The 14,507-nt window shown below is 36.8% G+C and overlaps 1 protein-coding gene across 1 annotated transcript in view; it reads right to left on the minus strand.

Moving 5' to 3' along the window:
• LOC103211792 (catenin alpha-2-like) overlaps window positions 1–14,507 on the minus strand; it is a 160,849-nt gene that overhangs the window by 20,693 nt on the left and 125,649 nt on the right. The window contains exon 6 of the mRNA XM_007957774.1: window positions 6,030–6,282. Within this exon, the coding sequence (XP_007955965.1) occupies window positions 6,030–6,282 (253 nt within the window). The remainder of the gene's footprint in view (window positions 1–6,029; window positions 6,283–14,507) is intronic.

Consider the following 14,507-nt stretch of genomic DNA (forward strand, 5'->3'; position numbering starts at 1 on the left):
CTTCTGGGTTTGAACCACCAGCCTTCTGGTTAGCAGTCCCTGTAAATAGAGTGAGCAGGATATGTGTCTGTTTTGCTCACATTTATATTCCAAGAAGCCTTAAACCATACAGCCACACAGCCAGCCTTGAACAGCCAGTCACACAATATATATTTGTGGAATGAGCAAAACAGTCTAATTTGAATCCAGAACAAAATCCATGCAAGTAATATATCACATTTAATTTTATATATATATATATATATATATATATAGTTATATTTATAGTTATATATACCACATATGTATGTGTGTGTATGTATTTGTGTATGTGTATGTGTGTGTACGTATCACTCATATAAACTTAAAAACATTGGAAAATATATAAAGGTATCCACTAAATACTGACAGTGATTTTTACAGGGAATGAGATTATGTATAAGTTTTATTTTCTTTTTTTATCATTTGTAATGAATAGATGATATATTTCTTTGCACTATAAAATCTCACTATTTTCATACATCCCCTAGCTCTAGGTTATCACTTCACATAGTACTCATTTAGTGTGATAGAGCAACATGCTAGTCTTGCTATAGTGTGGGCCTAAGAACCAAGGTGGCAATGACCTTTTTAAACTTATGTAAGTTGTTGGGCCCTCTCCTATGGGATCCTTTTCAGGTTAAATTACATCTACAGAAAAGGCTATGGCAAGAACACTTCAAGAACTTGTAACATGTATGTATGTTCCCACATCAACTTGTCCTTGTATGCTTTCACACATACATTACATTAGTGTAAAGGTATCTACGTAGGTGCCTCAGAAGGCCTTAAAAGTGTTAGATTAAAGTTATCATTTTTAAAAAATATATACTTAAAAATGATTTTTATAAATACAATTAAAAATAATCTGCCAGATTAAAATGTAGCAGAGACTACCAAATGACCAGGTTCTCTGCCATCATTATACAAACAGTTGAATTTCAATTAATAGACTTTTTAAGAAACTGCATTGATTTTTTAAAAAAGTCAGAGTTATATATGTGTGTGTGTGTGTGTGTGTATAATTGATCCAAGTTGTACGGTGCCATAACACGTAGCACAGTCCAGATCCAGATCCATGTATTCATCATATTCTCATCAAAGCCTAACAGTGAACTGTGCACAAAGAAGTAACAGAGTAATGCATCTATTTACAGTCTTGCATTTATAGCTTTGGTACTTAGAATAAGTATTATATATCTTCTCCTTAGAGTTTACATCACAGTTTTAGAACTTAATATTAGTTATATTTAAACAATATGAACCATACTTAGATATTTTTGGTGATATTACTTGAAACAAAATTTACCTACTTCCATCTTCTTTCAAATGGAATCTGTCTAGCAGAATGTCTGGGCATTGCAGAGTGAGTTATGTACAAATTGTTACCACATCTGACTAAATCAGAATTTTTCCAGCAATCAAAACTAAATGAAGATATTATATTAATAGAGGCTGATATCACAGCAACTGTCATTCATAACACCCAATGTCATTTCAGATGCATAAAACAGTCACATTTTTTCTCACTGATTACTTTATGAGCACATTGTGTTTAAAATATAGTCAAAATTTGAACACTTCCCACCAACTTTTACCTCCACCTACTGACTCAAGTCACAATCTCTCCTAAATTATTCCAGGAGAATTATGTCCACATGCTCTCTTGCTTTTTAACTCTTAAGCCACTATAGTCTGTTCTTCACACCTAAGTCAAAGCCATTTCTGGCCCACACCCTTCAAGGACTGCCCATTTCATTAGAGTAGAACTCAAATCCCATATAATGATGCCCAAGGGCCTTCATGGACTGGTGCCTTGTTATCATGTAGACCCCACCTCCTACTACCACAACCCCCACCCTCACAACAGCCACAGTGGCATCCCCAGAGTTCCTCAAACACACCAGCACCCTCCCACAGTGGGGCCTTTCACTTTGCTGTTCCCTGCACTTCAACAGTTCTTTGTTCCCTCACCTCCAACAGGTCTATGATCAGATGCCATCTTCTCAACCAATCCTTCTCAGGTCATCCTTACTGCACCCTATGCTCCCTTCTCAGTCTGTATATTTCCCCATTATACTTATCACCATGTGAGATATTCTTGCTTAAATTAAGCATTTATTGTCTGCCTCCCTGCAACTAGTAAACCAAAACCAAACTCACTGCCGTTGAGTCACATCTGACTCATAGTGACTGCCCCTGAGGTTTCCAAGGTGGTATCACTACAAAAGTAGATCACCCAATCTTCCTTCCAAGGAGGGGCTGGTGGGTTTGAACCACCAGCCTTCTGGTTAGCAGTCCCTGTAACTAGAGTGAGCAGGACATGCATCTGTTTTGCTCACACTTATATTCCAAGAAGTCTTGAATAGTACAGCCACACAGCCAGCCTTGAACAGCCAGTCACACAATATGTATTTGTGGAATGAGTAAAACAACCTAATTTGAATCCACAACAAAATCCATGCAAGTAATATATCATATTTAATTGTTTTTTCAATCATCAATTCTCTTCTAAGACTCGTTTATCCAATAAAGAATTTCACAGCTACAAAAAAAAGCTGTCCAAATTATAAATTTGGGCAAAAAACTTACAACTTCATCATAAAATGAAACTAGTTATTGTAAGCACCATAATACTCAAACACCACACTGATGGAACTAATCCAAATTAACATTTACAGGTTAGAAGTACTTGTGAGAAAGAATCTCTTGCTACCCTTATTATTATGCATTACTATGTACTTATTATTATACATTGTTGTTGTTGTTGTTGTTGTTGTTATGTGCCGTCGAGTTGGACCCGACTCATAGAGACCCCTCCTTGGATTTCCGAGGCAGTATCACTATGGAAGTAGATTGCCCTATCTTCCTTCCGAGGAGTGGCTGGTGGGTTTGAACCGCCAGCCTTCTGGTTAGCAGTCAAGTGCCTTAGGCACTACATTACCAGAGTATATCTATATATATATAATAATAATAATAATGTTCCATTTAAGGGAGGAATTCTTTCTAAGCATTTTCTCTATTTCATTTGTATCTTAAACTTGACAAAGTAAGTTAAGACCACCCAGGACTTCCCTAAAAGTTTTTCAAAGTTTCTTCTGCTTTGGTCATATTCTGTGTGATCATAATTTTCACCACATGGGTCTGTGGGTCCAGCCTTTTTGTTCATGCCACAGTTTCTTTCAAATGCACATTTTTTCTTTCTTCTTGCAGTTACACACAAATGCCATAATTTTCATATACATCCGTGAAATACCTAACACACAACTGACTTCCATGGAGGTTAACATCACCCATGTGGCTAAACCAGGGCCCATACCCCATGCAGACTACTGTTTCTTAATCATTTAATGTAAGGCTACTCTTACCAAGTATCCTCTCCCCTCCATACCACTTGGCAGGTATATGATCTTAGAACAACTTTGGCTACAAGTGAGCTTATAAATTGAATACTCATCAGGGATTGATCAGGAATTTTCTAGACTCCATAAATGTCTGTTACAGCATTGTTTCAATCTTTTTTTCTCCATCTAGTAATTGCTTTATCCTAATGATACGTCCTAGTATATTGCCTAGCATAAAATCTTCAGGGTGATATGTAATAATGACCTTTATTCCCAGAGCTTTCTCTCCCTCCCCCTCTCTTGAACTACCTCACTACTCCTCCCATGCCCCTCCCCTCTCTCTCTCAAAGTCTAGTCACAATTAGTTTCTGTTAAACACAACAGAGTTTTCAGTCAAGGCAAAGATGTCTTGCAGCATTTATATTAATACATGCTATATCAAAATTTAGGAGCTCTGGTGGCGTGGTGCCTAAGGCATTTACTGCGAACCAGAAGGTTGATGGTTCAAATTCACCAACCACTCCACAGAAGAAAGACTGGGCAATCTACATCTGTAAAGATTCACCACCTCGGAAACCCAAAGGGGGTTGCTATGAGTTGGAATCGACTCGATGGCAGTGAGTTTGGTTTGTTTTATATCAAAATTAATTTTATGACATTAGAAATGAGTTCACTGGAAAGGGACTATAAAGCTGGTACAATTGCAACCAATTCTACCTTGAAATCACCAATGAAATGTGAAGCTCAACTAAATTTGATAGTTTCTATGAAAGTCAAATAGAAAGTGTTTTATTTCAAGTTTTGAGTTTGTTGGTTTAATGTGAATAGTATTTGTACACTTCAAAATTTAAGGAAAATTTATACCCATCTAGTTGTTATATGAAACCATGTCAAAAAAGAAACCATGTTTTCAATAAAATTACAAAACATTCCTGCATCACAAGGTTGTGAACAGAAAAACAAGCATCTGGAGTCAATAAAATACAGAAATGTATCAGCTCTTCTGATTTGTACCAGTTTACCTGAAAGCAAAACTTCCACTTGACAGGATTCTAGACACCAGTCTGAAAATTGCATGTCACATCTTGATCAACCCTTCTTTAATCATATTCTTTGATTTCTCTGCCCAGGTATATATATTATTTCTTATTTATTTATGTTGAGATCCTAGCTAGGCATCACTGTGATCTCTGTATTTTCCACTTTCTTCTTTGGTAAAATTGTTCATTGATATAAAAAATACCAGCATACTTTAATCTAAAACCACATTACACATACAAGTAATTTGATGGTAGTTTTTCTATTATAAAACAACAAACAGAATTCCAGAATTTATAAGCATCTTGCATGATAAGTCTGCTATTTAAAATATTTACTCAAAGTATGGAAAACCAGTGATCAACATTTTTGGATGTACTCTACATAACACATGTAGTCTAATATCGCAGAAAGTACTGGCCATCCAGAGTCCTACACAGAAATCCTTATAGGCAGGCAGGCAACACATGATGTATCCATCCACACCTTATTCTTTGTGCGTTAAAAATGGGCAGGTCTTCTTCCAAAGTCAGAGAATCTGAAGGTTCATAGAAAGGAAAATTTTTCTGTTTTTTTGTAGGGTGTTCCCATTGGACCTCTTTGTTTTCTAAATCAAAGTTCTCTGGAATGTCTGACAGGAGTAGCATTGTTACTGTAGATGCAACTCCTTGCTTGGCCAATGGGCTTCATGTCCCTTAGGGATGGGAGAAGTGGGAAGGAGAAGAAGCATACTGCAGGGAGGAATTGGTGAGCTGCTTATTTTAGCACTGCCTTAGGGTATAGGGTATTCTGACAGGACCCAGCAACTGCTTAAAAAGTTGTGAGTAGATTTTCAGTGCCCCTGTTACCTCTCTGACACAGGACATTCATTCAACATATAGTGTAAGCCCACATTTTTCTACTATATGCTGAATTCTGTCAAAGCCAGAAGTCCAAGATAGGAAGAACTGTTGCAAGCTTTGGGCATCAACAATGTCACCTCCTCTGAATTAACGTAGCAAATCAATATAACTGTAATTCAGTGCCTTTCAAATAGAACATGGATTTCATCTCCTCCTTATAGCTCTCAGGCATATAAAGACCATCACGTTTTATAACTGTAAGAGAGGATGGTTATGCTGGAACACTAGATACCACTAATACCTATTTGAAAGCTCAGAGATTCATTCTCATAAGAACTTCTAATTCCACAACCAATCAATAAATTTCCTCTTATTCTTAACAGCAGTTAAGACTTCCCACCCCTGTACAAACATTTTAAAACCTATTTATTAATGACTCATAGGGATAAGATTAACATCAATAGCTATTGTGGGCTTTGAAAGTCCTCTTTGTAAGAGAGGCTTCAGTATTCTGTCATCTAGATCAATCATCTACTTTTACCAATTCAAATCTTACCTACATCAAATGCCAGCCACAAAAAAAGCCTAAAAATGAATCACTTAAGTAAAACGCCAATGTGTTCCTAAGACTTTACCTTCCAACAATTTCCTCCATACTAAAAAACGCATTCTGAGACGAAATCAGAACACAGCCGCTCCCAAAGTCATTCTTTGGTTATACCTGACACTCTTTAGGGAACACCTGCCCTCTTTTCAAGCTACACACGCTCTCAAAAGAGCCACAGACCGCGAAGCGGAATCCGCCGAGACACAAGCACAGAGCGCCCAAGACTTACATTATTCATGTACTCGCTGAGCAGGTCCTGCAGCGCCTGCCTGACCGCGTTACACTCCGCCACTATCCTCTCCCGCCGGTCGTCGCGAGTGCAGGATGAGTCGGCCATGAGCGCAGCGCCACTGATGATACTCTCCAGCCTCTCCTCCAGGGACGGCCTGAACCTGGCCTCGCTGAACGTCATGGGGTCCAAGATTATCTTATTCTGAAAATATAAGAAGTGAAAATTAGCAGAGAATCGGTCGCTTGCTTTTTCACCCTGTTTTGTAAACCAGAATACCTGAGGCAGGCGAGAACAAAACTCTCCGTGGGGAAGAAACTGGTTAATCAGACAAATTGTAAAATGACCTTGACAAAAGTAGCAACTTTTTGTAAAGAATTTTCCCCAAATCTAATCTTCTGGAAGCAAACAGCACATCTTTGAATAACTTGTTCTTGGCAAAGGCAATCTCAACCAAAGAGTCTTCAAATGAAATTGTGATACTAAGTTGGAATTTTAAAAAATACATAGCCTTCAAGGAAAACACACTTCAATGTAGCACTTTTGAAGATTATGGAAATATTTTAGCATCCCTGAGCTAGAATATAATATGTAATCTACAAATGAAGGATGCATTAATTGTGACTGGTGTATATTACATCCTCCTCATGAGAAGTGGGCAGTCCCATGAGGTGTATTTTGAACCCTGGGTAAATAACATTCAAGGAGCATACTCAGCCCAGGTTAATTTCCCACTAGGAATTAATATCTTTAATTTTAAAGATGTGTATTTTAGGAAACAAACCATAATAAATGTCTTATGTGGTTTGGTACAATTAAATGACTGTATCCTGATAGAGGTATTAAGATGGAGAAGGGGTAAATTAAAATAATTCCCAGAGGGAAGGCATCACCATGTATTTAACTTTAGTTTTTGTCTCTAACTTTGAGGAACCTGTACACACGTGGGCAGAGATGTCCAGAGGCAGATGGAAATATATGCTCAAATTCAGGAGATGAATCAGCCTTTATAGTGATCTGAGATTGTAAGGAGTACTGTGGACAGAAGAAAGTGAATAATATCCTAATAAAGTGAATATGGCAAGAAAAGCAGACCACAGAATGCCCAATGAACACCAATTCTTAAGAGTGTACAGAAGCATGAAGATTCAAGAAAGATAGAAAACAGTCAGAGAAACAGGAACAAATTTAGAGAATGCTATTCCCAGGATGTCAAGTGAGTAGAGATTGATGAAGTATGCAATAATTAATAAAAAGAAAGTTGTCATAATAATAAAAACAGTTGTCATCTAGTCGATACTGATCCACAGTGCCCTGAAGTGTTAAAGAGCTGAATCAAATTAATTTTATAAGTTTTTCAGGCTATGACCTTTCCAAAGCAGATTGCTAGGCCTTTTTCCAAGACACCTCTGGGTGGATTTGAACCACCAAGCTTTTGGTTAATACTCAAGTACTTAACTGTTTGCACCAACCATGGACTCCATGTGATAATGAGCTGTTTGAAATAGACAGGACAGGGAGACTTGGTCCAATGGTTGGTTTCCATTTCTCCTTAAAGCAAGGAAGAACATTCTAACATTAACCAATGTGGAATGAATGACCTATTACAAGAATTGCTGCATGCATCTTCACTGGACATGTGCATTGCATATGCAAGAACAAGAAAAGAGATGATGGAGGAAATGGTCTTCTAATGTTTTGATCCTGTGGTGCAATTACTATTCCCTTACTGTTTCTTTTTAGAAACTACTCCTTAAATGATTGCTCAAAAAAAAAAAAAAAAAGATTAGAAAGCACTATTTACCATTACAGGAGCTCTGGTAGCATAGTGGCTAAAGCACTTGACTGCTAACCAGAAGGTTGGCGGTTCAAACCCACCAGCCACTCCTCAGAAGGAAGGTTGGGCAAGCCGACTCCACGACAAATACTGCCTCGGAAACCCAAGGAGGGGTCGCTATGAGTCGGGGCCGACTCAACGGCAAATAACAACAACAATTTACCATTACGGGAGCTCTGGTAGCATAGTGCCTAAGGCACTTGACTGCTAACCAGAAGGCTGGCGGTTCAAACCCACCAGCCACTCCTCAGAAGGAAGGTTGGGCAAGCCGACTCCACGGCAAATAACAACAACAATTTACCATTACTACAAATATACTAAAAAAATCAAATGAGAGTAGGTAGTTATACTATTGTCATTCATCAGCCACCTGCTCAGTTTCTACTATGTACTTTGGGCTAAAAACAGTGGGCATAGCATAACATACATACCTTCTTGAGAGTTTTCTTTCCAATAGTTTTGTTTTGTTTTTTAACTTTGGGCAATCTACTTCCACAGTGATACTGCCTTGGAAACCCAAGGAGGGGTTATGACCCAACAGCACATAACAACAACACATTGTCATTTGGGTGAAAGTTTACAGTAAAAGTAAGCTTTCTAATCAACAATTAATAAATATTTTGTTTCATGTCATTGACTGCAATCCCCTTAATATAATATCACTCATCTCACTTCCTGTGTTTCTCATTTCCATTTTTCCTTCTTTCCTAACCCTTCTTGCCTTCTGAATTGTGTTCTTGGGTGAATGCTGCCCTTTTGATCTCAAATGGTTTATTGTTCTAAAGAGTGCATACTTCCCTAGTGTTATTCTTCACCTGTCTATTATTTGTCTGAAAATTGAGCCATAAGAGTGAGTTCAATTCCAGGTCTGGAGAGTGACTAAGGGCTATACCTTCAGGGATTCCACTAGTCTCCATCTGACCAATAAACCTGGACTTTTTTTTTATGATTTTAAGTTTTCTTCCACATTTTTCTCCCACTTTATCCTGGACTTTCTAATGTGATCATTTTCAGAGCAGATGGTAGTGGTAGCTGGGCATCCTCTAGTTCTTCTGGTCTCAGGATCGAGGAGGCTGAAGTTCACATGGTCCGTTAGTCTTTCAGACTAATTTTTTTTTCATGTGTCTTTGATTTTCTTCACTCTTCTTTGCTTCAGATGGGCAGAGACCAACAGTTGCACCTTAAATGGCTGCTCACAACTTTTGAGACCATAGATGCAACTCATCAAAGTAGGATGTAGAACACTTTCTTTGAGGATTATGTTGTGCAAACTGACCCTGATGTCCCGCAACACTATGATCCTGGGCCCCCAGGCCCAGTGACTTATTTCCTCAATGTGTTTGATTATGGCTATAAAATTCTCATAACTTTGTCCACTATATACTCTACTATACTCATGGATATATTTGCAGCATATGTACATACATAGGTGGAAATATCCTCTGTCAAACCTATATATATATATATATATTCAGGGTATGGCTCTATTATCCCTCCCACACTTGTTCAGTCTGCATATCTATGTATCCACTTGTAGATAATTGTTATTGTTTTTGCAGGATTGTATATATAATAGCATTTACCCCAGTTTCTTTTAACTCTTGTACTCCTCTCACTGTCTTCCTCTGCCGTGATCATTTTTGGCTCTCCTCCCCTTTATTGTATATTGCCTTCCCATTCATCCAAGTTAATATGTTCTTATCCTGTAGTTAGTGGTTTAGCCTCCTTTTCCCTTCCACTGCTGGTTACCGTCAAGGAATATTTCTTTTTTTGTGAAAATTTTTCTTGTTCACTTTAAAATAGTAGTCTCATACAATACTGGTCCTTTTCAGAATAACTAAATTTCTCTTAGTATAATGAGATCCAGGTTCTTCTTGCAGATTTATCATCATTCCTTAACACTGTGTGGTATTCCATTGTAAGTATGTAGCAGAGTTTGTTTATCCGTTCATCTGTTGAGGGATATTTATTTTGTTCCATCTTTTTGTTATTGTGAATACTGCTGCAATGAAAATGGGTGTGCATGTATCTATTTGTTTCACAGCCCTTATTTCTGTAGGATATATACCTACTAGTGGTACTGCTGGATTATATGGTATTTCTATTTCTAACTTTTTAAAGAAGCACCACACTGTTTGTCACAGTTGTATTATTTTACAGTCCCACCAGCAGTATATCCGGGTTCCCATCTCTCCACACCCTTTCCAGCATTTGTTGTTTTCTGAAATTTGCTATCAGTGCTGGCATGAGATAGTTGTTTTGTCTGCATCTTTCTAACGATTAATGACTAATGATGGCAAGCATTTTTTCGTGTGTTTCTGGGCCACCTGAATGTCTTCTTTGGTGTCTTCTGTCTATTTTTTAATTGGATTATTTCTCTTTTTGTTACTGAGATGTCAAAAGTTTCTATAACTTTTGGATATTTTTCCCTGATCCAATACGTCTTTGACAATTTATTTTTCACAGTCTGTGGATTTTCTTTTTACAATTTTGATGAAATCTTTTCATGCACATAAGTGATTAATTTTTAGGAGGTCCTAGTCATGTAGTTTGTCTTCTGGTATTTGTGCATTTTTATGTATATTTGATAGTGCATTGATACCATGTATTAGGGCCCCTATTCACTCTTTCTTTTTTTCCTTTTGTTGTCTTTATAGTTTTAGGTTTTACACGTAGATCTTTGATCCATGTTGAGCTAATTTTTCTGTATGGTGTGAGATATAAGTCCTATTTCATTTTTCTGGAAACAGTTATCCACTTTTGCCAGCACCATTTGTTAAAGACACTATATCTTCTGCATTTAATGGATTTTGGCCCTTTGTCAACAATGTACTGTCTACAGGTGGATGAATTTACTTCTGGGTTCTCAATTCTGTTCCACTGATTTATATGCCAGGAGTTCTGGTGGCATAGTCCCTAAGGCATTTGATTGCTAACCAGAAGGCTGGCAGTTCAACCCCATCAGCCATTCCTTGGAAGGAAGGCTGGGCAATCTCCTTCCTTAGTGATACCTCCTCAGAAACCCAAGGAGGCATCACTATGAGTCGGGTTCGACTTGACAGCAGTAAGTTTGGTTTTTGGTTTTTGGTTTATATGCCATTCTACCAGTACAAGGTTGTATAATAGCTTATAAGATTAGGAGATGTGAGTCATCCTACTTTGTTCTTCTTTGGTAGTGCTCTGCTTATCCAGGGCTTCTTTTCTTTCCATGTAAAGTTAGTGATTAGTTTTCCCATATCTTTAAAGAATGATGATAGAATTTGGAACAGGATTGCATTCTATCTGTAGACAGCTTTGGGTACTATTGACATTTTCATAATGTTAAATCTTCCTATCCATGAGCATGGTATATTCTTCCATTAATGTATGTCTCTTTTGGTTTCTTGTAGTAGTGTCTTGTAATTTGCTTTGCACAGGTCCTTTCTGTCTCTGATTAGAATTATTCCTAAGTAATTCATCTTTTGGGATGCTATTGTGAATGGTATTATTTTCCTGATTTCCTTTTCAGAGTTCTCTTTATTAGCATAAAGGAACCTGACTGATTTTTGTATGTTGATCTTGTACCTGCCAGTTTGCTGAATCTTTCAACAAGTTCCACTAGTTTTCTTGCTGAGTCTTTAGGATTTTCTCCATATAGGAGCATATAAACTGCAAATCGAGATAGTTTTACCTCTTCTTTGGCAATATAGATGCCTTTTATTTCTCTTTCTTGCCTTACTGCTCTGGCTAGGACTTCCAATATAGTATTGACTAAGAGTGGTAATAAAGGGCATCCGACATCCTTGTCTGGTACCCATTCATAAAGGGAATGCATTCAGTCACTCTCCATTGAAAATAATGTTGGTCATTCATTTTGTATATATGCCCTTAATTATGTGGAAGAGGATCCTTCCTATTCCAATTTTTCTGTTTTTTTTTTTTTTTTTATCAGGAATGGGTGTTATATTTTGTCAAATATCTTTTCTGCAATGATTGATAAGATCATATGGTTCTTTTCCTTTATTTTATTTATGTGGTGGTTTTTGTTGATTGTTTTTCTACTCTTGAACCACCCTTGCATATCTGATATGAATCTCACTTTGTCGTAATGTATTATTTTTTTTAATATATTGCTGGATTCTACTGGCTAGAATTTTGTCAAGGATTTTTGTGTCTCTGCTAAAGAGGGATATTGGTCTATAGTTTTCTTTTTTTACTCTTGTCTTTTTGTGGCTTTGATATCATGGTTATGCTTGCTTCATAAAATGAATTCAGGAGTATTCCCTCCTTTCCTATATTCTGGAATAGTTTGAAAAGAATTGGTTTAGAACTTCTTTGAGAATTTGCCAGTGAATCTTTCTGGGCAAAGGTTTTGTTTTAGTTTTGTTAGGAGTTCTTTTTTAAGTCATGTTCAATTTCTTCTTTTGTTATGGATCTGTTCAAATTTTCTACCTCAGTCTGTGGTAGTTTAGGTAGGTAGCGTGTTTCTAGAAATTTGTCCATTTCTTCTATACTTTCACACTGGTTAGAATATAGTCCTTCATAGTATTCTGTTATTATCCTTTTTATTTCAGTCAGTTCTGTAGTGATATTACCCATTTCATTTCTTATTTATGTTATTTGCATCTTGTCTTTCTTTCCCTTTGTTTGACTTGCCAATGGTTTATCAATTTTATAAACCCTTCCAAAGAATCACCTTCTAATTTTGTTTACCCTTTCTGATGTTTTCTTGTTTTCTGCTTCATTTATTTCTACTCTAATCTTTTTTTTTTTTTTTCTTCTGGTGACTATAGGCTTCTTTTACTGTTACTTTTGTACTGTTGGACATGTTGGATTAATGTGTTGATTTTGGTTCTCTTTTTCTTTATTGATGTGTGTGTTAATTGCTATAGATTGTACTTTGAGCATTGCTTTTGCTGGGTCCCAAAGGTTTTGATATGCTATATTTTCATTCTTATTTGATTCAAGGATGTTTTTTCATTTCATTTTTTATTTCTTCCATTATCCAGTAGATTTTAAGCAGAGTGTTACTAGTTTCTATGTTTTGATTTATTTTTTTTGCCCTTGCTATTCCTATTTATAAATAAATAAATAAATAACCATTGTCATCAAGTCAATTCTAACTCATAGTGACCCCATTGTGTTTCCAAGGCAGTCAATCTTTACAGAAGTAGATTGCCTCATCTTCTTTCCATAAAGTAGCTTGTTGTTGTTGTTGTTATGTGCCGTCGAATCGGCCCCAACTCATAGCGACCCCTCCTTGGGTTTCCGAGGCAGTATCACTACGGAAGTAGGATTGCCCAACCTTCCTTCCGAGGAGTGGCTGGTGGGTTTGAACTGCCAGCCGTCTGGTTGGGAGCTCTGGTAGCATAGTGGCTATAAAGTAGCTAGTGGGTTTAAACTCCCAACCTTCTGGTTAGCAGGCAAATGTCTTAGGCACTGTGCCACCAGAGCTCCTTGCTATTCCTACTACTGATTTCTAATTCTATAGCGTTGTGATCTGAGATGCTTTGCAGTATTTCAAAGTTTTTACATTTACTGAGGCTACCTTTGTGGCCTACCATATGGTCTAGTCTAAAGAAAGTTACATGTGCTCTGGAAAAAAAATGTACATTGTACTGTATATGTCTATTAGGTGAATTTGGTTGATTGTGTTGTTTATTTCTTCTGTGTCATTGTTAAGTTCCTTTCTAGTTATTCTGTCCTTCATCAAAAGTGGCATATTAAAGTATCTTACTCTTATTGTGGTGTTGTCTATTTTTTCAATTCTGTTGAAGTTTAATTAACTTAATTTGGGGATTTTTCACTGGGTGCATAAATATTTGTTATGATTACGTCCTCTTGTTTAATTGACATTTTAATTATTATATAATTTGCTTTCTTTTCCATTAAGCTGGTATTTACCTTACAGTCCATTTTATCAAAAATTAATATTGCCACTCCTGTTTATTTTTATGACCATTTGCTTGATATATTTTTTTCTGAACTTTGATTTTTAGTCTATGTTTATCTTTGTGTCTATGATGTGTCTCTTATAAAAAGCATAGTGATGGATCATGTTTTCTTACCCATCCTGCTATTCTTTTTCTCTTCCCTGGTACATTTAATCCATTTGCATTCAGGGTAATTATCAGTTGGTATGAATTTATTGCTATCATTTTGCTGTGTGCTTTGTTTGTGATGCTGGTTGTTTCTTTGCTCCATATAATTTTCTGGCTACATTCATTCTGTTTATGGGTTTTCTCATCATTTCCTTCCTTGCTGTTATTTCAGTGTTTGTAAAATCTTTATGATTTTCCTCTTTTCTTGATGAGATGTTCATTAATTTTCTCTTAGATCACCCTGTAATTTATTATTTTCTTCCCAGATTTAAAATAATCTATTCTATCTTGAAATCCCCTTAACTTCCTCTCCATTTGGAAGTTCTATAACTACACTATTTATTCCCACTTTTTGCTTTGTAGTTGCAGTGTAGTAAATTACTTCGTGTGGCTTTTCTACCCATAAGTCTTTGTAAACTCCAAGGTGGGATTTGCTATGAGCAACTGAGGAGCTCCTGACTGCTGAAAGTGTCCACCTGGAGTATTTCTGTTGGGAGTGGCACAAAACAATG

This window comes from Orycteropus afer, unplaced genomic scaffold (genome assembly GCF_000298275.1).
Source record: "Orycteropus afer afer isolate SDZICR_OR568_19922 unplaced genomic scaffold, OryAfe1.0 scaffold00792, whole genome shotgun sequence".
Classification (NCBI taxonomy): domain Eukaryota; kingdom Metazoa; phylum Chordata; class Mammalia; order Tubulidentata; family Orycteropodidae; genus Orycteropus; species Orycteropus afer.